The sequence below is a fragment of the Fistularia commersonii genome, chromosome 1 (assembly GCF_037954325.1).
Source record: "Fistularia commersonii isolate RoL2024-O1a breed Wild chromosome 1, RoL_Fcom_v1.0, whole genome shotgun sequence".
Taxonomy (NCBI): domain Eukaryota; kingdom Metazoa; phylum Chordata; class Actinopteri; order Syngnathiformes; family Fistulariidae; genus Fistularia; species Fistularia commersonii.
Genome location: NC_141284.1, coordinates 12,646,031 through 12,672,386, shown reverse-complemented (window position 1 = coordinate 12,672,386; position 26,356 = coordinate 12,646,031). Strand labels below are relative to the sequence as shown.

Genomic DNA, 26,356 nt, shown 5'->3' with positions numbered 1-26,356 from the left:
ACACGGATACCTGTGTGAAAGGGGCTCGGTTTTCACTTACATTGAAGTGGCTTTTAGAAAGCGGAGATGGTTCCGTTTCGAGGGTAACGGAGGCGCGCGTGGAATCCAGCTGTGGGGTCATTCCACGCACGAGCAACACACACCCCACCCGCGGCCCTGCAGTGAACCTTGGAGGAGGTTGTTTTCGTGTCAAAATGCAACCGTGGATTGAGTTTTTCCACGCGGAGCATGTTTGGTCACGTGTCTCCGGTCTCAGTCTATTAACACCAAAGCACCTGAGGTTATAAATAAAAAAAAAATAAAAAAAATCAGCAACATAATGTTTTCCATTTCACTGCAACAAATATAGACATTTTTAGTCAACATAAATTCTTCAGATATACCCTTGTATACTTTTGCTTACTGCTAGATTATCATTTTGAAAAATTTACTTTAAATATGTCTTGATAGGGTGATTTAAAAATAAGCACAATTTGATGTTTTTTTTTCTTAGTACAACTCAGTGCATGAGTGACAATAATCATAATGGAAAACGAATTGATTCAACAATTAATACTCAGCTTGTATTTCATTTGTCATGTATTCCCAGAAAGAGGTTCCATCATAGATTTCCAAAGTTGTTTATATTAACAAATGACCAAACCTATGGGTGCTTAGCAATTTTGTTTTTATTGAAAAGAATAACTTTCAAGTATGACGATGCGAAAAAAGGAGCCAGCTAATGCTCTGTATTTACACGAAGCCAATCTCCCCCCGAATTTTCAGTTTCATAAATAACAATAATAACAAACATGTACACCGTATTGAGGAAAAAATAAAGCTCCAGTGGTATGTGAAAGCAGTGGGTACAGAATCATACAATTAGAGTGACAAGATGTATTTACAGTCCACAGATCTAAAAGAAAATCTTTGGCGTACTGATGGAACTACCAAGAGATGAGACCAGTCTGTCAGCTGAGGTTCTCTTGAACTCCACCAGACAAATAATATGGCTCAGTGAGAACAGAAATGAGAGATTCTAGTTTAAAAAAAAAGTTGTTTTCCCAGATTAGGAGGTCGAGGGGTCCACACACCAAACAGACAGGGTGCCATGACAATATAGATAAACTTTGAGTTTTACAGTGTAGAAAAATATCCAATGTACAAATATTGCAAAGTACTTATTAGAAAACAAATACATCCCCTTGTAGCCTTGACTAATACCAATCCATTATCTTTGCTGCATTGTCATGTAACTGCCAGGTGAAGTTTCCATGTTCTTGATGATAAACAGTAGTAAGAGTCCAAATGCTCAAGAGCTTGTGCTTAAGCTCTGAAACTTCTCCCGTAAACTTTTTACCAAATTACTTTCTGACATCTTCCCTGAGCTCACAGGCACAGCAGGTCTTGCGGGACTGTCTGGGGTCACTCTTTGGATGACATGTCCCTCTTGTTTGCTGGGATCTGTTGCCCTCAGAGACACCTGACTAGCTGTGCAGTACGACCTCATGGGTTCATAGAGATTCTGAACTTTGTTGAGCGGGAGAGATTCGAGCATTTGGTCCAGGGAGCTCCACCTGCACAGCAGGGGCTGAATCCGAATCTTGGACCGGGGCTGGGGCCAGTCCTGCACCACACCGCCTCTTTCATGACACATCCTTGAGAGTTTTGTTGTAGGACTGTCTATAAGAGCTCTATGAAGGTCTGAGGAGTCGTTGCTATTCTTTGAGCAGCCATTACACCGGCTCATACAGGATTCCAGCAGCCTGTTTGGTAACGTGTAAATATCTGCTACTTTTGAGGCACAGGAGGTGTCCACGTTCAGTTGGGTGGGGTTGTACTTGGAGCGCAACTCTTGAACATCGGGCCAGTGGAAAGGTTCTGACTGCTGGCTGGTTACTGTGCTGTGGGAACAGGCTGCGGGGCTGGGGCTCTGGTCAAGGCTCGGTGAATGCAGGTCATGGACGACCACCTCATCGCCAGTGTTCAAGGGCAATCTTAAGCAGGGTTTATCTGTATAAAAACAACAACCACCATTCAAAATGTTAGTTTTCTCCAAACACAAAAAGCTCACTTCATGAATGACAAAGTATGAGAATCATTTACTCTCTATTTACCCTTTTTCCTTGACTGCAGCCTTTCCTCAGGGACAGAAGGCATGTTCTTGAACCCTGTTTGGCTTGTTGATTCCTGGCTTCGTTGCCAGACCATGGGCCTGTTGTTTTTTATCCGCTGGCTGTACTGGCGCGCCAGCTGGAACACCTTGTTTTTCATCTTTCCCATGTCCTGTAAGATCTGATCCTCGTTCACGCATGCTCGGAAGCTTATGATCCTGGGGAGGCGGTCGTAAGAGACTTGGCTCTTCTCTTGTGGCGCAGGGGTTAATTGGGACCTAAAGTCCCGACTTGATTCTTCCTCCACCGCTGGAATATTTGTGGTGGGCGATGAGAGGGAAGAACATTCTGAGGCGGCGTCTTTTTCGTAGTCCTCCAAAATCTCAGGCAACAGCTTCCTGGTGTTGACATCCAAAGTGTCGGAGCCAATATCCTGGGTCTTTTTCTCCTGTGCCGTCTGCTGAACAAACACTTCGGAGATGGGGCTGAACTCTTCATCAGTAAAAGGAAACTCTGCGAAGCTCAGAGATTTCGCCTTTGCTTGCACTAATCCTACTGCTTCGCCCATTTGGGCAATTTCAGTCTTTCTGTCCAAGCCGGGAAGGTCAAACACAGACCAGGACGTGGGCCGGGTACGTGCCAGGCTTTTCCTGTAGGCTGGGACGGCCTGCTCACGTGGGAGATTGTTGAGCTGTCGGCTCAGGTGTCGGACCAGACCCGCTGGAATATAGGACAGACTTTCCCGACGCTTAATGCTAAAGTCTGCATCTTGGTTCTCAGCATGTTCATAGTACCTCCTGATCTTGTGGATGAGGAGGCGGTCCTGATTAGAGAGGCTTGATATATGTTCCCCTTCACTGAGTTTGCACAGAGCAGGTTCGGCAGTGAACTCCACTGAGGTCATGAGTGCTTCTTTAGATGAGCTGTCACCCGAACATTCATTTTTGTCCATGTCCATGAAGGCAAGGGGGCAAGGGAAGACATCTTTATCGGAGATGGGAGAGGGGAGGGCGGCGGAAGCCAAGTCCCCGGACACTGAGGTGGTCCGCTGGGACAGGCTGCTGGTGAAGTGCTCAGCGATCGTGCTTGCATGGTCCAACACAGAGCAAGGTAGGATGCTCTTCATGTCAGTTAACACCTCCTCTTCCTCCTCTGAGAGCTCGCCATTAGTCACTCTACTCCTCTCTATCTGAAGGCCAGATGAATCACTCACTCCGTCCTCCTCCTTACTTTCTCCAGAAGTATCTGCAGGTTCTGAGGCGACCGCTTCCAGTTCTTCAGAAGGGAGGGTGGGAGACTTGAGGTTTTGGGAGTTATGGGCCTCCGACTCGCTGCAGTCCCGCGGAACACAGTCTCCAGGATCGTGCTCCTTCAAACCGACCTGAACCATGAAAGAGGTGGTTAAAAAGTGGGATGGAATGAGTAAAAGACAATTATTAATAGCAACCGCTATTTATTCTACATTAATCTAATGGGCCTATTCAAAATCAGCTAGACAGTTTAATTGAAATATCAGCTAGTCATGATCAATAGGTTTTATATTATGAAGCCCACTTCAGCTTTATTATAGTGACTAATTTTTATGCACAAATAGCAAAATAGCACCAATGTGACACTGATTACATTTGATTGACATTTGATTGTTAATTGTTTTATGGCTGATTCTCTTACCTCTTGTGAGTTAAATGTAAACATAATGTCTTAAGCTCTGACAGTGGTGACATCACCCTGGTTAGTCCTTCGGTTAACTTTTTTCTAAAGGTGCCTGCTCTTTTAGAGTGCCTGTATTTGCAAGGCATGCAGCCTGGAGCTGCGGGCTGAAGATAAGGTTGGGAAGAAAAAACAGCCTCGGAAAAACAGGTATGAGAATTGGGAGAAGTATTACACCTGTTCCTAAAATCCAATTTCCAAGGAGAGTGCTGTACACAGGAGAGCGGATTGAAAGTACATACCATACACATTCTAAATATACAGTGGCTCCAGCCAAAACTTAAATGGGCCACTGAGAAAGTTTTCATGGCAAGGGGCATCAATAATTGTTGTTATTTTCCTGTTTGTCCATTGCAATTGGTTAACCCTCTCCAGGCAGATGTTGCAGATTTGCGACAGCTAAATGCTTCTTAGCTAATTACGCCACAACTTAATTTGAGCCTGATAGGGTTAAGCTTGCTCCACGCATTCAATGGTAATAATAGTATTAATAGTATTAATAACACAAAAACCACTGCATATCATTCTAATTACAAATCTTAAACGAGACTTCTTCTTCTTCTTCTTTCGGCTTCTCCCTTCAGGAGTCGCCACAGCGAATGAACCTTCTCCATCTAACCCTACTCTCTGTATCCTCCTCTCTCGCACCAACTACCTTCATATCCTCTCTTACTACGTCCATAAATCTTCTCTTTGGTCTTCCTAGAGACCTCCTGCCTGGCAGCTCCAATTCCAGCATCCGTCGACCAATATATTTACTATCCCTCCTTTGTACATGACCAAACCATCTCAGTCTGGTTTCTCTGACCGTCTCTCTAAAACATCTAACATGTGCTGCTCCTCTGATAGACTCATTCCTGAACAAATCTAAAAAGTGACACTACAACAAAATAGTAAACTGAGAAGATTGAAGACAAAGTGAATTAGTGATTTGAGTCTCCTCATAGGCCAGTCAGTAAAAGTTGGACAGGAGGATGTACAGTAATTGGTGGCTTACTGAGTAAGTACCTCTGTGGGGGGAAGGTTTGTCGAGGCCTCATCCATGTGTTTTTCTCCTGGGCTGTGTGTATCTGCCTTCATCCTTTGTGCATCATTCAAGTCAGCAGTATCTTTGTACTGATCATCCTTAAAAGGTGAAAATGGAAGGTTGTGTCTTTTTAGTCTCCCACTGGAGCATGCACTCAGAGGAATCATGTGACAGAAAAATTGGTAAAAGCAGATCAGCATTTGTTGGACAATACATTTAGAGGACCCTTGAAATGCAAACTGGGACAGTAATAATGGACAAGGGAATAACAATCAACCTTATCAAAGTATTTGTAATGATTAAATTCCGAGGAGGATTTGATTAGGAAATATGATAAAGAGCAGATCTCCCTCCGTTTATACTCCTCATTGAATTAGACAGCTGCACTAACCTTTGAAGTCAAGGGACATTTAGCAGTGCACATTGAGCTACTGGTTATAATGCAAATCCATGCATGTTTTCAAAAGCAAAAGTTAAAAATCACCCTCCCGCCCACTTGAAAAAACATAAACACACACAAAAAGCAGCACATTGTTATGAGACAGAAGGGATGGGGGGGGGGGGGTGGGAGGGGCGTTGAGTGATACCGGAGCAAATGCCAGGGTTAGTAGATGTATTTTGGAAAAGAGATGGGGGAGAGGTGGCCAAGAGCTAGCAGGAGGAGAGGCAGAGAAAGGGAGGAAACCCAAGGAGTCGCAGAAACCCTCACCGTTGTGTAATGAGAAGAAAGCAAAGCTCTGGCTCTAGAGTGCCAGCAGGAGATGGCTGCCAGCACTGAGCTGGCAAAGTCAGCTACCTGGTCATCTCCCATCAGTATATCTTCCTTGTAACTTCCCCCCTCCTCATCTTCCTTTTCCTGCTCTGTCATCTGTAGCTCATGGCCCCCCTCATTGGGTGATGCACCCACTTTTGGGCCACTGTCAGTAGAATTAAGCTGCTCCAGAGAGTCCGTTCCAGGAATTAGACCATCCACACATAGCCTTCCCGCCTGGGGCTCCCCTAGATCGGAGGCCAGTGTAGGGACACTAGCGGCTGGATGAAGAGTGCTCCTATTTCCCAGCAGCACACTCTCACTGTCTGCATGCTGTGTGTGAAGTCATGGACAAGTTGTGTGTTAATGCCAGGCCAGTGCGAGAGCCATGTTGTGATTACAGAAGGCATGGAATCGAGAAGATTCAGGTTGAGATGGGATTTTGCACTGAGGTATGACTCAAACAGGTTGTCAAGATGAGTTTAGCACCTTCTGACTTTTAGTTGCAGTTCATTTGTAATTACAAAAGTTTGAACTGTTGAGTCAAATCAGCAAGAACCACATCTCACCTCAACACACTGACCCCAAGAAACCACATATGTTGAGAGGGTTAAATAAAGAAAACCTTCAGGATTTTCAAGTCTTACCTTCAAAACACCTGTGCAGAGAATAAAGATGAAGAAGATGATGAGAGATTAATCATTTCAAAATCACTTACAAAACACGTAGGATATCTAGGATAAAAGACACCAAGCAAGGACTGGATGATGCAATAACAGGGGCTTAAGAGAGGCTGTTTTCTTTTTTAAATGAAATATCAGTTACAAACATCTTCCTCTCTCCAGTGCAAACTGGACTTGATGCAATTATCCAGGATCTGATGGCCCACTCCCTCATCAAGAGAGGAAAGTGGACATGAAAACTGCTCCTTCATTACGTCGGTTTGTAAATTTCTCTCATAATGACCAATTACAACAAATGGGAGCAGGAAGATCTGATGGCACAGATATATTTGACAATTGAAAAGAGCCAGTGTAAGTCAAAGCCTTCGACAAATGTGACATATAATTGACTTTATTATGAGAGAGGCTTGTGGGGTGGGGGAGCTGAGTGTGGATCTTTTGATCTGTTCTCCAGATGTCTTTGAGGGGGAACAAAACAAAAGTACAATGGAGGCATAGCAGGCTCTTATAGCGATACTATATGGGGTGCAGAGCCACTGGACAGCAAGCTTAGCAGCTGTTCTCCAAAATATAATAAAAAATAACTATGTACCAACCTTTTGTACGCCTTATAATTTGTTTCACGGGTTCTAAAAACAGATAATTGGAAAATGGCATGTCTCTTAGAGTACAAGTGTTGTTTGTTAAATATTATTAACAGTGCAAGTGTTGATATGTTATTTTTTTCTAGACATGGAAGCTGAATGAGCCTCTGTGTCATTTACCTGATCTCCTCCTCCCATTCAGGCCTGAAAAATGAAACTCATCAGCTTTACAGGACTCAACTCTCTTCAGCCGCTTGGGGATGTAGTTGAACTTGGCAGAATCTATGCAGCAAGAGAGGTGTCAGCACTTTGGTAAAAAAAAAAAAAGAAAAGCATTTTCTCCATGAAGCTGGATGACCTATTGGCAACACCTGATAAATTAAACTCATTTTCATTGCTTCCAAAGAAACACAGCAAAGCCAAAACAGCTGTATTGTACTGACAGTATCTGTGGTTGCCATAGTAACAGTTTATAACTTTTTGAATTTCACACTTACAGTAAGAGTTCTCCTGAATGGCATCTTTTGCCTTGAAAAAATGGACAGTACATCTCAATACAATTAAGTTACTCATAATGGAAGGAGATAGAATGTAATAAATTTCTCCAAGGTGTCAGGGTTGTTTACCTTTGGGGGGGCAATGGTGTTATGGTTCTCAAGAATGAGCCTTTTAATATGATGAGCCCAAAGACGCTTCTCTTCTACTGACTTGGCCTGCAACAAGACACACATGTGTTTCAATTAAGATACACAACCAGTACAGCTGAAGCTTTTCAGGAAAAAGCACATCTACCTTTAACCCTATCATTTTCAGAATGTATAATCAAATTACATGCGGTGTTATACTTCAGTTCATTTAGTGTTTTGCGATATTACTTTTTATTCAAGTGGTATCCAACCTCAAGTGTTGTGTAACTGTTGGGTTAAAAAAAGGTGGATGATTTGTGATGTTCACATTTACCTGCACTGTATGAGGCTGTTTGGGATGCTTGAAATGAATTACGCTGAAGAGCAGGGGATCTTTGGCACTGTCAAGCAACATCAAGGTGGAACACTGAAATCACAATAAACACAGATGAGTCAGCCATTCACTAAAACATATTTTTTTCTTAAATTCCTGTGTAAAAGATACATGCACAATCTCTCAGATTACTATTAAATCATTAAAACATGTCCAACTCCCTACTGAGATGTGGATCTTGTAGACGTAGTGTTCCCCTCTTTTCTTGGTGATGAGGAGCATCTTTTGAAAGAGGAAGAGAGTGCGAGTGTTCTTTGCCCGCAAGACATGAAAGGTGCCCTCCAGCACCAGCTCTCCGTATGTGGTCAGGTCAGGACCCTTCCAGTTGATCAGAAGAGACTGGATCTCCTGCAGATACACATGAATGCACGCACGCACACACACACACACACACACACACACACACACACACACACACACACACACACACACACACACACACACACACACACACACACACACACACACACACACACACACACACACACACACACACACACACACACACACACACACAGAGCAATGATCTTTCTGCATTATAAGGAAAAAAGAACATGCTAGGTTCAGCTATATTGTCCTCATGCTGTCATGTTGCTGTTTGTATTTTGTTATTTCTTACTTCATGGATACCTCCCAGCTCATTAACAAGTGCTTAAAAATTGCAAAGGTTAATTTTTTTTAAATAGATGCTCAGGAATATAGAGGTATGGAGCTTTACCATGAACATTTATGAAGAAGATGAAACTTACATAAAGCCACCTTAATGAGAGAATTCAATATATGGAAAACATTGCAGAATATCTGCAATTTCACTGTGCTGTTACTAAGAAAGGATTATGAATGCCAGGATTAGTTTTTTTTTCAATATATACCTTTCATTTACAAACTATTTTACGATTATTTTCTCAAACTTGTAAAAGTACTTTCCCCCACTCAGCAAATACATTTTCCAACAACCGGCAAGAAATAATTTAAAATAATTAGCAGAAAACTTAAAAAAAGTGAAAGTAAACATTTCTAGAAATTAGGTTACATTACTGATAAAACAAGGAAAAAAAGATGTTCTGTTATTGTTTGTTTGCAGCCATCAAGCTGACCTGCACTCTGACAGCATGTTCGTGTTTCCTCTTCATATCATTGATGTACCAGGCCACTCCTGTCATAGTGTCAATGGCCTCCTGAACCACCTCGTACCCCTCCTCATCTGGGCTGAAGTGTTTTGCAATTTCCTGTCATGTAATAAATGTTAGCAGATAAATTGGCAAGGAATTTTCCAGATGTCCTCAATTTATAAATAAACACACAGTTCCCCTGTGAGGCATTCTTATTCAGGAGAAACAGCGATTGGGGACTCTACCTGGAGCAGCAGGTGGTATTTGAGGATCCTCTGGACTGGCTTCAGGAGGTAGGATCCCAGAGGGAGGGAACGTTTCAGGGCTGCTTGACGATCCCTGAAGAATTTCTCTAAAGTTTTACTTCTCATACAGTCGGTCAATGTTGCCACTGAGCTGGAGGGAAGCAGAAACACCCTTAAATCAGCACTGGAGTACTTTGTTGGACTGTATTGCTGGCAGGGAATATTTTATGGGCCCTTACTTGGGATAGTTGGTGCAATATTGAGTGTAGATTTCAAAGTAGTTGCTCTGGAAAACAGAAAAAAACATTGCTATTGTTTTATTCTCTCAAGGAAGCAATGTCTCTGGGAGGGCAGTGGTTAAACTTACCTTCTCCACAAAGCACTGGGCCACGGCGACAGGGTCATTCTCACACATGTCTAAGGACTGGAGAAGCTCACTGAAATGCAGAGAATGAGAAAATTGAGCAAGCTAAGTGTTAATTTGGTTTCCCATTTTTGCTGCCACGTGTATATATAATACAAAAAAAATGACATACATTTGAGTAAAAATCCAAATAATACACAAAGGGGAGATAGGGGGGCTTCAAGAAATTAAACTTAGATCCTGTTATTATACACTCCCCACCAGAGGGCAGCATACATCTTATATGTCCGGACAGCAAGAGAACAGACATACAGGGTAAAAGCCCCCCTTCCCCTGAAAAAGAGCAATTGCTAATATTACAGAAGCAAAGTCTTTATTAAATTAAACATGTCGAATTTGATGTTCATATAATGTCTATAAAACATGTGGATGGACATTTGTTTAAAAAAATGTGTGCAAACAGACCATGAAAGGTTATGTAAACTTCACAGTGTGACAGGAAACGACTTGGCACACACACATACAAGAGTGCAAGCTTTGACTGAAACTGGCTATAAGAAAATGTCTTCACATCTAAGTGTTGTGGTGACACAAGTTCTCCATGCTTACATTTGTTCTCATCTCACTTTCAATATTAGTTCATACCGAGTGACCACTTTCTTAACGATATAGAAGGTTGGGAGAGTTGAGTGCTATATAGAAAAAAAAAACCTGAATAAAACCTAGGCAATTTATCAAAACTCTTTGTCAAAAAGGACTACTATGGTGCTCTAAGCAAAAATTTTCCATAATCCTTCAATCCAATACTCTGTAAGAGAGTCACTAGATGGTCTACTGACAATATAGTCTATGGAAACTATACAGCGTCAGTCTACCTAACTATGCTGTAGATACACGCCCAAATATCACCAAAGCCTATTGCAAAACCATGAACTATCAATGAATGATGATGATAAATGTACCTAAGTTTCTGTCTTTCACATGTTCACCTAAGTGAGTTCACAATAGTGGTTTGCTTGGTTGTGCATATCCCATCTGCTTATTTTTTTTAAGAGAAAAAAAAAAAAAAAATGTCAGGAGAATAAAAAAAAAAAAACAAACATCCTAGATTCTAATCTCAAAATTTTTGCTTTATCGTTTTGATGGGGGGGGGGGGGTGACTTACCTGTTGAACTCGTAGATGTCCTCTATGTTTCCAAACAGAGCACAAACTTGCTCCGGCCGTATAGGGAAGTTATTCGAATCAATAATGTGAGCCAAATAATCCTGTGGGGTAAAAAAATGTAATGTTTGAATAATATTGAAAACATCATTGCCCATTTCAGTATTTCGTTATCGTCACATGCAAACTTAAGAGGAGAGGGAATGTGAACACAATTTCCACTTCCCCCTGATTCCCTAAGATGAATGACTTGACACTTTTGTCGAGCTGATTGCTACAGGGAGATATGGTTTTTGACAAATGTTTTCAGGTTCCAACCCCAGTCATTTCTAGTTGGGTTTTAGTTACCTCCAACTTCCACTTTGGGAACCTCTGATGAAAAGTATGTAATAGACAAGTGATGCACCCAGAAATCACAATTTGTTTCTCATGTGAATTATAATCACTTTACATGCCTGTAATGTTCGCGTTATCCAATGACTTGCGGCAGATGTGCCTGGCTTGACAGCCCTACAGTTCACATCATAAACATCAGCACATTCCATTTCCTTTAGCCCTCAGGGGTAATTTCATCAAGGTTAGGGGGACCGAAAAGCACAGGACGCAAACATGCAAACATCATGGTGATTAACTCTTTTCCTCATGCCCAATTACACAATCATATGTCAAACAAACAAGCAGTAAAGTAAGTTGGCAAAAAGCAAATACACACTAACTTGACAAAATAAAAGTGTGCGCACCAAACAGCGTTGACAGAAACCCAGCTGAGAATACAGTGCAAATGAGCAGACACACTTAAAAGGAAGGTACGGTCATTGCATTGTGGAGAAAAAAAAGGAAAGCACTACAGCTGGTCACGAATGCAAAATTCCACTGCAGTGAGACCTTCAGTCAACAGGCCGACTCATCGTCTCCTATTGAAAAACTTGATAACACCGTGACACGTGATCTGTGGCATTGGTAGAGTGTGCAATTTCATCACCCAGGATTTTTATCACACTAACATTAAGGATTTCTTTGTAAAAGCAGTGAAAACATTATTTTTTCATGATTACTGCCTAACATTAGTCTGGGTGTGTTATGGTCATGTGTTGGGATGTCTTGACATGACAGAGACCAACTGGGTCAAACAGCTGCTCTCAAAACTTTATCCCACAGATAGGAGACAGTTGAGATGTCCAGACAAATGACAAGACGCCATGTCTATATGAACAAAGTACAGTTTTCACAGCTGCTCCTCTGTTCACTGACATTGTCTGGAGAGAGATTTAAATAAGTTCTGTTTCACAAATCTTTTCCCAAATAAAGACACAGTGTGACATCAAAAAACGCTACATGGAATTAATACCGTGCTACAAATCACAAAAGAATAGTGGATGTGTTTGCCCTGGAATATGTTCCCACAGTGAAGTCTGTGGAAAAACCCACTGCCTTTTCATGTGTGTTGTTTCACTAGTTGGCGCAAAGACAGAGGTGTTTGTGTTGGCCGGGTCTGAGAGCTCAGGCTCGGCTGCAGCTCTCCCCGCCAGACAAGGCATGGCTGCTGCTCATGTCAACTGAAGCACTTAGAGTTTCTGAAAAGGTTTGTCTGAAGCGAGTCAGAGGGTGCTGGAGACTCAGTCTGGGTTAAGGTGCAGAAAGATGCCTGCTGGTTTAGTGCTTCAGGAGGAGCTCATATGCTAAAGACATTACTGTAAGTGCAGTGGTGCTTTTAGACAGAGGAGCGCTCCTGTTCCTTAACTGCGCTAAGGAAGACAAAGTGTTTTCTCTGTCTGGAGGGAGTCACGAGACTACAAAAGGTAAAAAAGCAGTATGAGATGAATGATGGGCGGACTGGTAAAATCATCTCCTCTGCAGTTGTCAGCGGTTCATATCACAGGCCCCAGCCTTTCTCCATGTTTAAACAGCCAATATGCGTACATTCAGAATCAAGCCCAAGAGTTGTAAACTCTCACCTCACTGTAAATACCTAAAATGTTTATTTATGCCAATATGACAAGATCATAAACTCATCCACAGTCTTGATCCTGTAGAAATGTATAAACATGGCACATGATGCCAGATGTCTGGTGTGGACTTTGGTCAGTTCAATGATTTGTTGAGGATCGGCGAAACCAGAATGGGTCCATGTGAAGACAGAATATTCTTATATTACAAGTGAACGATTCATTTGCCGCTTTCAAATCAGTGCTTGAAGAGCACTCCACAGCCATCAAAGTTTGTTCTCCTAATTTGGAAACTGACTGGGCTTATTCTGGAAATCATCTTTAGAGGGAGCTGCAGACATGAAGTCACTGCTACATACAGCCAAGGGAAACACTGCTTTAAAAGCTTTAAATAGACAAAACATCCTATATGTTGGATCTTTCTCCCACAACTTTAGATGCATTCATAAGATGTAACTATAAATAAGTAATGTCAGCATAAACTCACCTCCACGATACTTCGCAGGTCCTTGACATACATCCGCTCTGTCTCAATGATCTCCATGATGACACGATCCACATAGGTCAGTTTTGGATTGGGTGTCATAGTGTCTGTGATGACGGGCGAGCCCGGGGTATGAAGTATTTCAGTACCCGCCTTCCTCATGGATGTGGCGTTGATGTTGCTCCACGGGCTGCTGACTCCACTTGGATCTGCAAGTTCCTGCCAGCAGCCCCTGGATCTTCTGAAAACAGGACTGGTGTCTTTTGTCTGCTTGACAACGCTTTCAGTTGGGCTCAGCTCTAAGTCTATGTCCTCCTCGCTTGGTATAGGTGGAGTGCTGGAGGAAGTAAGGGCCATGGTGCTCCCAAAGAGGCTGTGACTGTCCCGGGATGAACCGGAAGACAGAGTGGACACCTGGCTCATTGGACGTTGGCCCTTTCTGTCCAGATGATCCGCACAAAGTCGGCTGTAACAGTCTGGTCCCATCTCAGTGTTCGCTTGTTCATGGTCTCTGGCACAAAATAGTGAGGACAGCTGAGGATATTCTGAGAAGTGAGAGAAACAGACAGAAAGTGTCCCATTTCTTGGGATGATAGGAAGTATAAATTGATTCAGAGTCACCATGGCCTTGGCTGTTTTGAGAGTTTTGCTCATACATTTTAGCCATCTTTTAAAGAATGACCGATTTTAAAACATCTGCAATTAGCATGTATTAAATTTCATGTTTAAAATGTATTCTTCGAAGCCGTCCACTCTGGCAACCATGCAATTAGTTACACTTTGCTGTGGCATAGAAAGGAAAATCTGTTGCTGGAAAATCAATCAATATTAAAACAGTACAACATTGGATGTTTAAAATATAATATGTAAATGAAGTCCATTTGGCATTTCATATAGACCTCAAGGGTGTTCCCAGTTCTACTCCCGGGCTTGGACAACGAGAGGTTTTACAATAAAAAGCTTTCTCGAATCATTCCTGACATAACTAATTGCAACACGGCATGCTCTTTGGAAAACCACCATTTCCTCTTGTTCTCCTGGCTGCTGAAGGCCAGACCCTGAAAAAACAAAAAGTGGTAAAATTGATGAGAATAGGAAAAAAAAATAAGTGGAAAGAGACCAGGAGGTTTGTTTATATGACTTTATTAGGTGACATTTAAATGTAAGAGGAACTGAATCCATATTCTGTTTCACATCCTTCCAAGCCAGATGGGGAATATTCCCCTCACACATTTTCCTAAATACATGAGGTCACAGCATTATGAGAATGGGGCACTGAGTGGTCACTGTGCAAAGATTTCACCTCAGGCTGAGAAACTGAGCTTCATGGGTTACAAACATTATTGAGCTAAATTGTTCTGGTAAAGGTTATTATTCTGTGAGTATGCAGAACATAAGTGCATTAATGATGCCTGCTGGAGAGTCAGCTAAAATAAACTCCTTCCAGGATGTGTTTAACTGTTCTACAGCCCATATTTGATATTGCAAAAACCATAAACACCCTTTAAAGGAAGACTCGCTTTGACAAACAAACACTGCGTCAAAATAAAGTAATTTGTGCAAAGGAGACAGCTGGATGACAGGTTTCCAGGCCCTTCCGCTCAAACTCCCACCCACATCCCATGGACACACACCTCCTGGCATCCTCGAACTTTCCATGAGTCAGTACTGAGCTCACGAGGATCACACTATGCTCCTTTACTCCACAACAACTGTAAAAAGAGGAGACGTCCAAATAGCGCAGTTCCCATGGACTGGCAAGAGGGAGCGACCACTGGAGGAAACTCTGTTTATACTCTGTGACAAATCACAGGTTTGAAGGTGTAAAGGGAGACTGGTAGTGAGCCATTACACTTACCATACCACTATGAATTACAGTAAGGCACTTGCTTCCTTTGCTGCTACTCCTGTCTTTACTTCAAGATTTGATCCATGCCATGTCTGGCATTAGACCCCCCCCCCCACACACACACACACACACACACACACATACACACACACACAACCCAGCTTTCTCTATGCTGACACTGCTACGCAATATGCCAAGTCATACTGAGGAGCAGGAATGTCACAAATGGGAAAACGGAAAAAGAACTATGCTTGCGATCTAATGTTAATGAATGACAAATAAACATCCTTGATCACAGAAATTGCATCCAGTGTTTGCACTCATTTTGTGTCAGAGCTCCTTCAAAATCTGCAAGCATTTTTCAGTCCTCACTGAGGGCAAGGCAATGCCTATTACAGCACCATTAAGTTGTCAGAGGCTAATTTCAAACTGCCTAGGATTCAATGTATCCATAATTGTAGTTTTAAAATCATACAAAAAAATCATAGAGAGTATTGATGTGGACACAGGCAGTGTGATGTCATCAATTGGTTCAGAGACTTTTAGAAGGATAATTTTCTCATTAACTTCCATATAATCACTACTTTTAATTTATTTCATTCTTTACAGTATCTGCAGTTGACCCCAGCAGGTTTTTAGGAAGAATGCAGTCTTATTCTCTTTTTCTCAGTTTTGTGAAAGCCAAACTGTATTTAATTTGTTATGTCCTCAAGTAGTATCTACTTTATGTAGATTCTACATAAAGTAGATTCGCATGCAGTATCTACATATTGAATGCAGCCACAGGGCGGCATGAGCCGGTGTCTCCCTGAGCCAGCCTTGGGGGGGTGCACGGGGCAGTGTCTCCCTTAGCCCGCATAAATGCAGAGGGTTGCGTTGAGAAGGGCATCCAGTGTAAAACCTTTGCCGAAACCACACATGCGAATCAATCACGATAACCAGATCAAATTGGATCGGTCAAGGCCCAGGTTAACAACGACCGCTATCGGAACTGGTGACCTCCAGGGAACCAAAGGAAACAGGGCTACTGTAGGTCAAAGAAGGAGAGGAGGAAAGCGTGTTCGGTAGCAGAGAGAGATGAGGAAAGGCAAGAGTCTGGGACTGAGAGTGGGGACTTTGAATATTGGGATGATGACAGGAAAAGGTAGAGAGTTGGTCAACATGATGCAGAGAAGAAAGCTAGATATACTGTGTGTCCAGGAGACCAGGTGGAAAGGCACTAAGGCTTGAAGCTTAGCAGCAGGCTTTAAGTTACACTATCATGGTACTGACAAGAAGAGAAATGGAGTAGGCGTTGTCTTGAAGGAGGAGTTTGTTAGGAATGTTTCGGAGGTGAAAAGATTGTCGGATAGACTTCTGAGTCTGAAATTGTAAATTGAAGGTGTGATGTTCAATGTTGTTTGTGGCTATGCCCCGCAGGTGGGATGTGAGTTTGAGAAGAAGGAGACGTTCTGGATTGAGCAACAAGAAGTGATGCAGAATATTCCCAGAGATGAGAGAGCAGTAATTGGTGCACACTTCAATGGGTATCTTGGAGCAGGCAATATAGAGGATGAAGAAGTGATGGGCAGAGGGTATACAGGATAGGGTCGCAGAGGGACAGATGGTGGTAGATTTTGCAAAAATGATGGAAATGGCTGTAGTGAACCCTTTTTTCCAGAAAAGACAGGAACATTGGGTAACTTATAAGAGCGGAGGTAGGAGCACCCAGGTAGACTACATCTTGTATAGACGAGGTAACCTGAAAGAGATCAGTGACTGCAAAGTAGTTGTAGGTGAGAGAGTAGCCAGACAGCATAGGATGGTGGTTTGTAAGATGACTGCTGACCAGGAAGATCAAGAGGACAAAAGCAGCGCTTAGGGCATAGTGGTGGAAGCTGAAAAGGGAAGAGTGTTGCATGGTTTTCGGGAAGGAGTTGAGAAAGGGTCTGGGTGGTCAGGGTAAGTTTCCAGATGATTGGAAAACAACAGCTAATGTTATCAGGGAGACAAGTAGGAGAGTACTTGGTGTGTCATCTGGAAGGAAAGTAGATAAGGAGACTTGGTGGTGGAATGAGGAAGTGCAGGAGAATATACAGAGAAAGCGGTTAGAAAAGAAGAAGTGGGACACTGAGAGGACTGAAGAGAACAGACAGGAGTACGGGGAGATCCAACATAAGGTAAAGGTAGGGGTAGCAAAGGCAAAACAAAGGGCATACGATGACTTGTATGCTCGGTTAAATAGTAAGGAGGGAGAGAATGATCTATACAGATTGGCGAAACAGAAATAACGATGGAAAGGATGTACAACAGGTCCGGGTGATTCAGGATAGAGAGGGAAATGTATTGACAGATGGTTGAAGAGTGATGGGAAGATGGAAAGAGTGCTTTGAAGAGCTGATGAATGTGGAAAATGAAAGAGAGACAAGGGTAGAGGAGGTGACAATTGTAGACCACAAAGTAGCACAGATTAGTCAAAGTGAAGTGAGGAAGGCACTGAAGAGGCTGAAGAATGGAAAGGCAGTTGGTCCTGATGATATACCTGTGGAGGTGTGGAAGTGTCTATGATAGGGAGCAGTAGAGTTTCTGACTAGTTAATTCAACAGACTCTTAGAGAGTGAGAAGATTCTAAAGAGTGGAGATGAAGTGGGATGGTGCCCATTTTTAAGAATAAGGGGGATGTGCAGAATTGCGGCAACTATACAGGGATAAAGTTGATGAGCCATACAATGAAGTTATGGGAAAGAGTAGTGGAAACTAGACTGAGAGCAGAAGTCAGCATTTGTGAACAGCAGTATGGCTTCATGCTAGAAAGAGTACTACAGATGCAGTATGTGCTTTGAGAATGCGAAGTACAGAGGGCAGAGCGAAATGCATTGTATTTTTGTAGAGCTAGAAAAAGCATATGACAGGGTGCCAAGAGAGGAGCTCTGGTATTGTATGAGGAAATCTGAAGTGGCAGAGAAGTATGTTAGACTGGTGCAGGACATGTATGCTAGCTATGAGACAGTAGTGCTATGTGCCAAAGTTCAAGGTGGAGGTGGAACTCCATCTGGGATCAGCTCTGAGCCCCTTCTTGTTTGCAGTAGTGATGGACAGGCTGACAGATGAGGTTGGAAAGGAATCTCCATGGACCATGATGTTTGCAGATGACATTGTGCTCGGCAGTGAGAGCAGAGAACAGGTCGAGGAAAACCTAGAGAGGTGGAGGTATGTGCTGGAAAGGAGAGGAATGAAGGTTAGTTGCAGCAAGACAGAGTATATGTGTGTGGGTAAGAGGAACTGTCGGAACAGTGAGGCTAGAAGGAGATCAAGAAGTTGGAGGATTTTAGGTACTTGGTGTCAACAGTCCAGACCAATGGAGAGTGTGGAAAAGAGGTGAAGAGATGGGTCCAAGCAGGTTGGAATGGATGGAGAAAAGTGTTAGGGGTACTATTCAATAGAAGGCTATCAGCCAGAATGAAAGGAATGGTATACAAGACAGCGTAGTGAGACCAGCGATGCTGTATGGCCAAGAAACAGTTCCAATGACAAAAAGACAGGAGGCAGAGCAAGAGGTTGCAGAGATGAAAATGCTATGGTTCTCTTTGGGAGTGACCAGGATGGATAGAATCAGGAACGAGTCTATCAGAGGGGAGGCTCATGTTAGATGTTTTGGAGAGAACGTCAGAGAAGCCAGACTGAGATGGTTCGGTCATGTAAAAAGGAGGGATAGTGAATATATAGGTAGACGGATGCTGGAATTGGAGCTGCCAGGCAGGAGGTCTCGAGGAAGACCAAAGAGAAGATTTATGGACATAGCGAGAGAGGATATGAAGGTAGTTGGTGTGAGAGAGGAGGATACAGAGAATAGGGTTAGATGGAGAAGGTTGATTTGCTGAGGCGACCCCTGAAGGGAAAAGCCGAAAGGAGAAGAAGTAGTATCAACATATTGTATGTATGATGTTATTCATACATACAATACGATTCATATTGTATCATCAACATCCAGGTAATTCTGCCCTCAATTTTAGAGGGTAGCCTACAAAATTTTTATTCAGTGACTTAACGAATTGAGAATTAAATGTGATTTCACAGCTATTTTCTTTGGGCTACTTTGACATTTCTGTTTAAGCCCCCCCACCCCTGCTTTTAACAATTATTATTTATCCATATTGGTAGGAAAATGGTTCTTGGAATTGAAACTTCAAAGATGTTTTCACATTCTTGCTCGGAAAAAAGATGAAAAAAGACATCACTTTCATAGGAGCACTGGGGCACGGCTAACTGGTTTAAACAATTAATCTATTTTTTAACTAAAATATTCCAAATTTAATCCATAATTTCCATCTTTTTAAAAAACACAGTTCTGTATTTACTAGAATCTATAGTCCAAGAACAAACACTGCTACATACAATCTCTGAAAAACATGATCAGGAGCGCGCGCACACACGCACGCACGCACGCGCGCGCGCGCGCGCACACACACACACACACACACACACACACACACACACACACACACACACACACACACACACACACACACACACACACACACACACACACACACACACACACACACACACACACACACACACACACACACACACACACACACACACACACACACACACACACACACCTTTGTGTCAGTACAACATCAATGCAATTTTTAACCCAAAGGCATAACCATTAACCAAGTCAAGGTTGAAGAGATACCATAGTATTCGGAAAACATTTCAGACACCCTGCAAAAATAAATGACCCAATGACCTTTTCAAGGTCCAGTCAGTCTAAATTACACCCATAGTGTTAGAGATTGGAGATCCTTAGTGGAAAACATTTCCTTAGCTCTACAAAAACAAATTAATAATGTTTTGCAAAAATGCTTGGAATTCCAACAGGATCTCCCAACACTCTATCTTGATTCTTTGAATACCAGTTACCTGATTGTTGAGCTTAGGTTAACATTTACAGACAAAGCTGCAGTAATACTTGAAGCATGACCTTACTCATTGTTTTGTCGCCTCTCTGAGTCCAAAAATCTTCTGGGTGTTGCTGTTTTTTTCTGTTATTTTGCTTTAATTTAGTTCCATCACACTCAACTTCAAGTGGTAGCAGACATAGATTAATTTTAAGTACTAAAAAAGGTAGGATCCTTGCTCCTGTCACTTGACTTGTTGAGAAACTACAGGTGTGAGTGGGATCCATCGCAGACAGACTCGATGATTAATCCGTCTAAAACTAATAACGGCAAGTCTGTACATCTTTCTAACCAAACAAATAACAGACTGTACAAAAACGCTTCTGTCCGTGACGTCATGGACATGACCGACACTCAGCTCCTAATAAGGAAGTGGCGGAGATGCACGGAAAAACTGAAGTGAACACTCTGGCACCTGGTTATTAAGTTCTCTTTACAGCGAAGTCACAGGAATGACAGAAATGATTCTTATCTCTTGGGAGGTGCGTGGGAAAAGAATTCCTTTTTTGTAGACAACACTCCAGCTAGCACCTAAACAATCTAGGCATGCTTGCTTAATTAGAGACGCATTGCAAGTGCAGTCACATACATATTTCAACCTGCTGACAGAAGCTGCCGTATGTCAAAGCAGCAAACATTTAATATAAAAAGCACATTCTTGTTGAAATCTTCCTGTCTTGGCAGTTGGACTTGACTTTCTTCACAAGATGTTTCACCCCTCATCCTTGTGGTTTCTAATGATCTATGGGGGGGTTGCTGAATATAAGTGCCAGGGTTTGGGATGGTAATGTAGTGTCATTTGTTGGAACAAAGGAGCAATTTAGTGGGATTACCACCATTGGAATGTGAAAAGGTAAAGCTAAACAAAAGAGTGAAACCTGTAGGATCACATGAACTCAGGCTCATGTGGACATTGCTGGGGGCTGGTTCTGGTGGTAGGTCCTTCCTAGTTGTTTGGAGGGTGCAGATGGGCCTGGTCCGTTTGTGGAAATCCGTCTTGGTATTGATCCCAGTACGCCCGTGTGCGTTTGTGAAAGGTTGTGTCTGAGGCCCCCTCCTCTGCTAAGAGATGTTTTTTCTGTTTTGACAAAGACGGCTTCTTAGACTCCTCTCTCGAACCATTGGACCAGAATACAGACATTGCTATATTCAAATAAATGGCCCTTCTCCTTCAGGTGTAGGTGGACCGCGGAGTCCTGTCCTGAGCTAGTGCCTCTCCTGTGTTGGGCCAACTGTTAGTGCAGAGGTTCTTTGGTCTCTCCAATGTAGACGTCATCACAATCCTTAGTGCGACAGCATCGACCAAATTCTCTAACTTGTGCCTGGGTGTTTTTTCCTTGGGGTGCACCAGTTTTTGCCACAGGGTATTGTAGAGTTTGAAATGTACAGGTATATGGTGTTTGTTGAGCATCCTTTGGAGTTTCTTTGAAACACCCGCAACATGCGGTATGAGGTTGTTCTTTCGTTTGCTGCGGTCTTCCTCCTGTATTACATTCCTGTGCCTGAAGGCCCAATTAGAGTTCTGATTACCCCCAGTTTGTGTTCAAGGGGCTGGTATGAGTCAAAAAATAGATACTTGTCTAGAACTGAAGAAGCCTCTCGGATTAGGGTTGAAACTTCTTCAAGTGAAGAAATTCATGTCCAGTTGCCGAAACAAGAAGATTGACAAGAATTCACCTCCACAGACATAAAGCACATCTTTTCCTGAAGCTGTTGATAACTCACCCTATGTAGCTCTGACTCCTGTTGTAAAATCCGATGAAACACAGTTGGCAATTTTGTACCACAAATAAATGCATGATCTACACCAGACAAACCACATTTCTTTTTCTGTACTTTCGCTATTTTACTGCACTGTGCACGTTGTTTGTGTACCGCAACTGTGGTTTGAACTCATGACAGGCTAGAGACCACACTGTAAACAGTGCATTGTTTTACACAAGGTTTTATAAATACAATGATGATATATACCTGAGAGAAAAGAATTTGGTTTCTACATCAGTGATAGACATTCATACATCATGAACACGGACTACCATAACCCCTGTCAAAACACATCAATTACATGTTTGAAATTGTAAAATGCCAGGATACCTAAAATTCATGATCCTGTTGCCATTGGCAACACAAGTTTGAAAAATACAGAGTAATTTAGTTAGTTTTGTCATTTACTCCACTTTTGTTATCAGCATTAAATCAACCAAAAAATATTTGTAATACTCACTAAAAGGACGTTTATTCATGAAATAACAGTTTTACATAGCCATGTGTTGTATCAGCCAAGCTGGTTGTAATATATAGCACCTTATTTGCTATTTTCTAATTGACTAATGCAATCAACAAGGTAAATTCTGGCTGAGGCAGACACTCACAAACACACACACAGTCTGTTCATAACCACTTACTATGTTGCCAATAGTGGTAAAATTAAAAAGGAAAAAAAAAAAGACCAATAATCAGGTCAGTCACCAAAGCAGGAAGCCTAAGAGGACTAGTTGTAAAAGCCCAGGATGATTTATAAACTTCTGATCTTTATTGATCAGAAGTTTCTGATCAATAAGGATCAGAAGCTTTTATTGATCTTTATTGATCATCACAACCAGACTGTGGCTATGATAATGATGAGTGATTGTGACATCAGGCATGAGGAACAGTACTTACCGACACACACACACACACACACACACACACACACACACACACACACACACACACACACACACACACACACACTTCAAACTGTTTTTACTCGACTTACCCTAAGACCAAAAGTAAAATTTCCTTCGGTGTTTGCCTTTCAATCTATCGCCCCGGAGGTTTGTTTTGTGTTCTTGTGTTTCCATTTTACGAGGGTAAGGGAAACAAAAACCTAGCCCATATCTGGATGCTGCCAGTACCCTCAAACATCCTAAATGGGCAGGAATGCAAAATTGGAAAAGGCTTTCTCTGCAATGAACGCCCAACAGAAATCTGTGGTTCAAGTACCTCAGTTAGTAATCAATGCTTGAATTAATTCTGCCTCTTAAGTTGGTGTTCTCCTGAGAAATAAACACAGAGTACCACCAGGACTGACAGGCTGTAGTTGGATCCGACTCAGCTGAACATGACCGTGCTTGCTATGCTATCAGTCTGTCAAAGAGCCACTCCTGCTTGAATCAGACTGACTCACAGATGAAATACACCCTAGTGGGTGGTGAATAATTTCTCATGGCACCTTGGAGTATTTCTCATCACATCATTGTCGATTTCTTGATTTCTTGACTGCGCTACCAATGAAACCTCATGTTACCCCGCTACCTCATGTTAAGTAAAGCACATTATAATCACGAGATAAGATAGCGCCTAGGTACCTGGTAAGTACCAGGTACCTTGTTGTTTCAACTCTCTTTATAACACTGAAGAAAAAATCACAAGCATGTAGACAAACTTTCAATACAATAAACTGTATAGTTTCAGTAAAACTTGAGGTCTCTTGGTCTGTATCCCTTTAGTGTACTTCCAAAGAGTGATTGATTGCTAGGAATCGAACCAGGAATGTTCTACCTCTACCTCCTGCGCCATGCCACACGCCCACCACCGCCTCGTTTCATAGCTAGTTGGTGACGTCATGGTTATGAGACGCACTTTAAGAAGCTTTAGACTCCCTTACACACATGCGTTAATAAATATAAATTAAAAAGTAAAGCGTGTCAAAAGCTGTGAAATACTGAACACAAATCTTCATACCAAAACTATTCAATATTTCTACTGAAATGATGCAATGTGAGGTAGGGAAATTAAAAAAAAACAAAAAACTGCTGTGTTCCTACCCTGACAGGTCAAAGAATCCAAACGTGCAAACTGACCTCAATATGTTGGCATGTAATGATCCACTTAGAAGACCCACTTAGAATGACCCCCTTCCCGAACCCACCCCATGGGGGCCTTTAAGGCTCTGGGACATAGCCAGCCTTTCAATCTGCTAAAAACTCCCATTTCCTCTGAACAACACATGGCATCTGGGCTTGACCTCCAGTGGTGTGAGTCCATTGTAAACTTTACCACCGTCAGTCAACAACCATGTGGCTGTCCTGTTAGCACTTCTCTCTAGAATGCACAGAGGCTGGTGGCTAGACAGCTGGAGGGCAGAACATTAAATGGCTTATCCTAGAAAAGCTGTGATGTTGTTTTTCAGTGGTTAGGCCATTTGTAATTATAAATTTATGTAACAAACCATGGAATAGTGCTGTATAACCTCCTCCTTCTTCTTCTTCTTCTCCTCTCGCCTTTTCCCTTCAATGAGTTGACACAGCGAAGCAACCTTCTCCATCTAACCCTATTCTTTGTATCCTCTCTCACACCAACTAACTTCATATCCTCTCTTATTACATCCATAAATCTTCTCTTTGGTCTTCCTCAAGACCTCCTGCCTGGCAGCTCCAATTCCAGCATCTGTCTACCTATATATTTACTATCCCTCCTCTGTACATGGCTGTATAGCCTCCTCCAAATGTCTTTAATATCTGACTTACTTAAGAGTAGTTTGGTTTCTTCATCACTGTGTTAAATCACAAGAAAATATATTTGTTCCAAAAAGTGTCTTTTGTCATGAAATGATTTGCATATTACTGAGGTCTGACAATTTACTTTCAACCCTCTTGAAATACGCTGTATTGCATAGTTCCCTAAAAATGTCAATTCACTTTCTGAGTGCTCATAAAGGATGTGATCTTGGCCATCCAGCAGAAACAGAGAGCAGAGAGCCTGTGACTAATGTGGGTAATCAAGCAAGAGGTCTGTAGGAGGAATTCCATTGGAGAGGGTTGTAAAAATGATTGGCAATGAAAGAAAGAGTACGGGAGTTTGAAACAATAAAATGATATATAGCCAATGCTGGTTTGTAACAAAGTACGGACTAAATGAGGCATTAATGTCTTATTTGTGAGTTTCACCTGCAACCATCTAGCATTTAATCCTGCATGCAATTAAGTGGTGGCAGAGTTCCAGCAAAGGAGCTCTGTGAACAAACTCACTCACAGAGGCTGACATCCCTACCATCATCTATCTATACACGCAACCCTGTGCCCACTGGGCTGGAAAAGCTGCAAAGAATGGAGATGATCCGCCTGTCCCCTAGACTCACTTAAAAGCTGAACATTCTGCATACACAGCCACATTCCTGGAGTCCCATATCTTTAGCCCCCTTCACACAACGACACCAGAGTACTGCCTTAAAGAAGACCATGATGCTGACTGCTTATTTGTTTGCTCCTTATAGGAGGGTTGTATCTGGTTGGCTAAGGTGGGAGAAAGTCAAGAGCATCAAAATATCTAAAGTCTACAACTATTAAAGCACACTGTCACATGTGCGACAGACATTTCTCTTATAACTCTTGCTGTCAAACATTACCAAACAAGGATAGGAAACAAATGACTTAATGTCACTTACAAAGGATATAAACATGGACATAACAGTCAATATTGGACTAAATTTCAAATGAACCAGGAGGAATTAAATTCCAACCTCTATGGTGCAATGTTCTATCATACCGGTGTTTCACAATCTGAGAGACGGAATGTAACACAAAAGCATCTGCATCAAGTGTGATGCTGGACTCTAAACCCTTTGCCGACTCGTACTTTGAACCACTTGCAATCATATTCCTCACACACAAGACCCTCTCCCATCTGGAGGGTGCAGGAAGCACTGTGACAGTCACTTTCTTTGACTTCTTCAGTGCCTTCAACAGCATCCAACCCACCCTCCTTAAGGACAAGCTGCTGAGTACGCAACTTCACCCCTACATCACAGCTGGATCTTGGGACAACCTCACAGAATGACTGCAGTATGTCAAAATGAATGGCTGTGCTTCCGAGGCTGTTGTGTACGGCACAGGAGTGCCTCAAGGTACTGTCACGTCTCCATTCCCCTAACCATCTTCACCTCTGACTGGCACAATTCCAGTTCCTGCCCCCCCAGAAGTTCTCCAGTGACTCCTCCATCGTTGGATACATCAAGGACGACGACAAGGAGGCGTAAAGAGGTTTGATTGCGAGTTTTGTTGAGTGAGGCAACCAGAAGCATCTGCTACTCAACATCTCCAAGAACAAGGAGGTGGTTGCGGACTTTTGGAAGAATCGAAAGAGACATATACTAATCGACATCTGGGGTGAGGAGGTGGAGATAGTGTACCTCTACAAGTACCTTGGGGTCCAGATTAACAGTAAACTGGGCTGGGCACACAACACAGATGCTCTCTACAGGCAGGGTCACAGCAGGTGTTCTTTCTGAGGAGACTGAGGTCGTTTGGTGTCTGTAGCAGGCTCCTCAAGACCTTCTACCAGTCTATGGTAACCAGCCAGCTCTTCTTCGCTACAGTGTGCTGGTGGGGCGGTGACAG

At 42.5% G+C, this 26,356-nt stretch overlaps 1 protein-coding gene across 1 annotated transcript; it reads right to left on the bottom strand.

The window, feature by feature from the left end:
• Nucleotides 1-652: 652 nt before the first annotated feature.
• Nucleotides 653-13,887, bottom strand: LOC147237399 (pleckstrin homology domain-containing family G member 3-like). Its single transcript, XM_086169356.1, has 17 exons — nt 13,185-13,887; nt 10,755-10,855; nt 9,593-9,662; nt 9,465-9,511; nt 9,226-9,376; nt 8,966-9,097; nt 8,034-8,216; nt 7,809-7,901; nt 7,475-7,561; nt 7,346-7,376; nt 7,029-7,130; nt 6,861-6,893; nt 6,229-6,239; nt 5,540-5,920; nt 4,812-4,928; nt 2,097-3,474; nt 653-1,992 (listed from the first exon to the last, which is right to left on the bottom strand). The coding sequence occupies exons 1-17, from the start codon at nt 13,833-13,835 to the stop codon at nt 1,292-1,294; spliced, it is 4,269 nt and encodes a 1,422-aa protein (XP_086025482.1). The 5' UTR covers nt 13,836-13,887; the 3' UTR covers nt 653-1,291.
• Between the last annotated feature and the right edge of the window lie 12,469 nt (nt 13,888-26,356).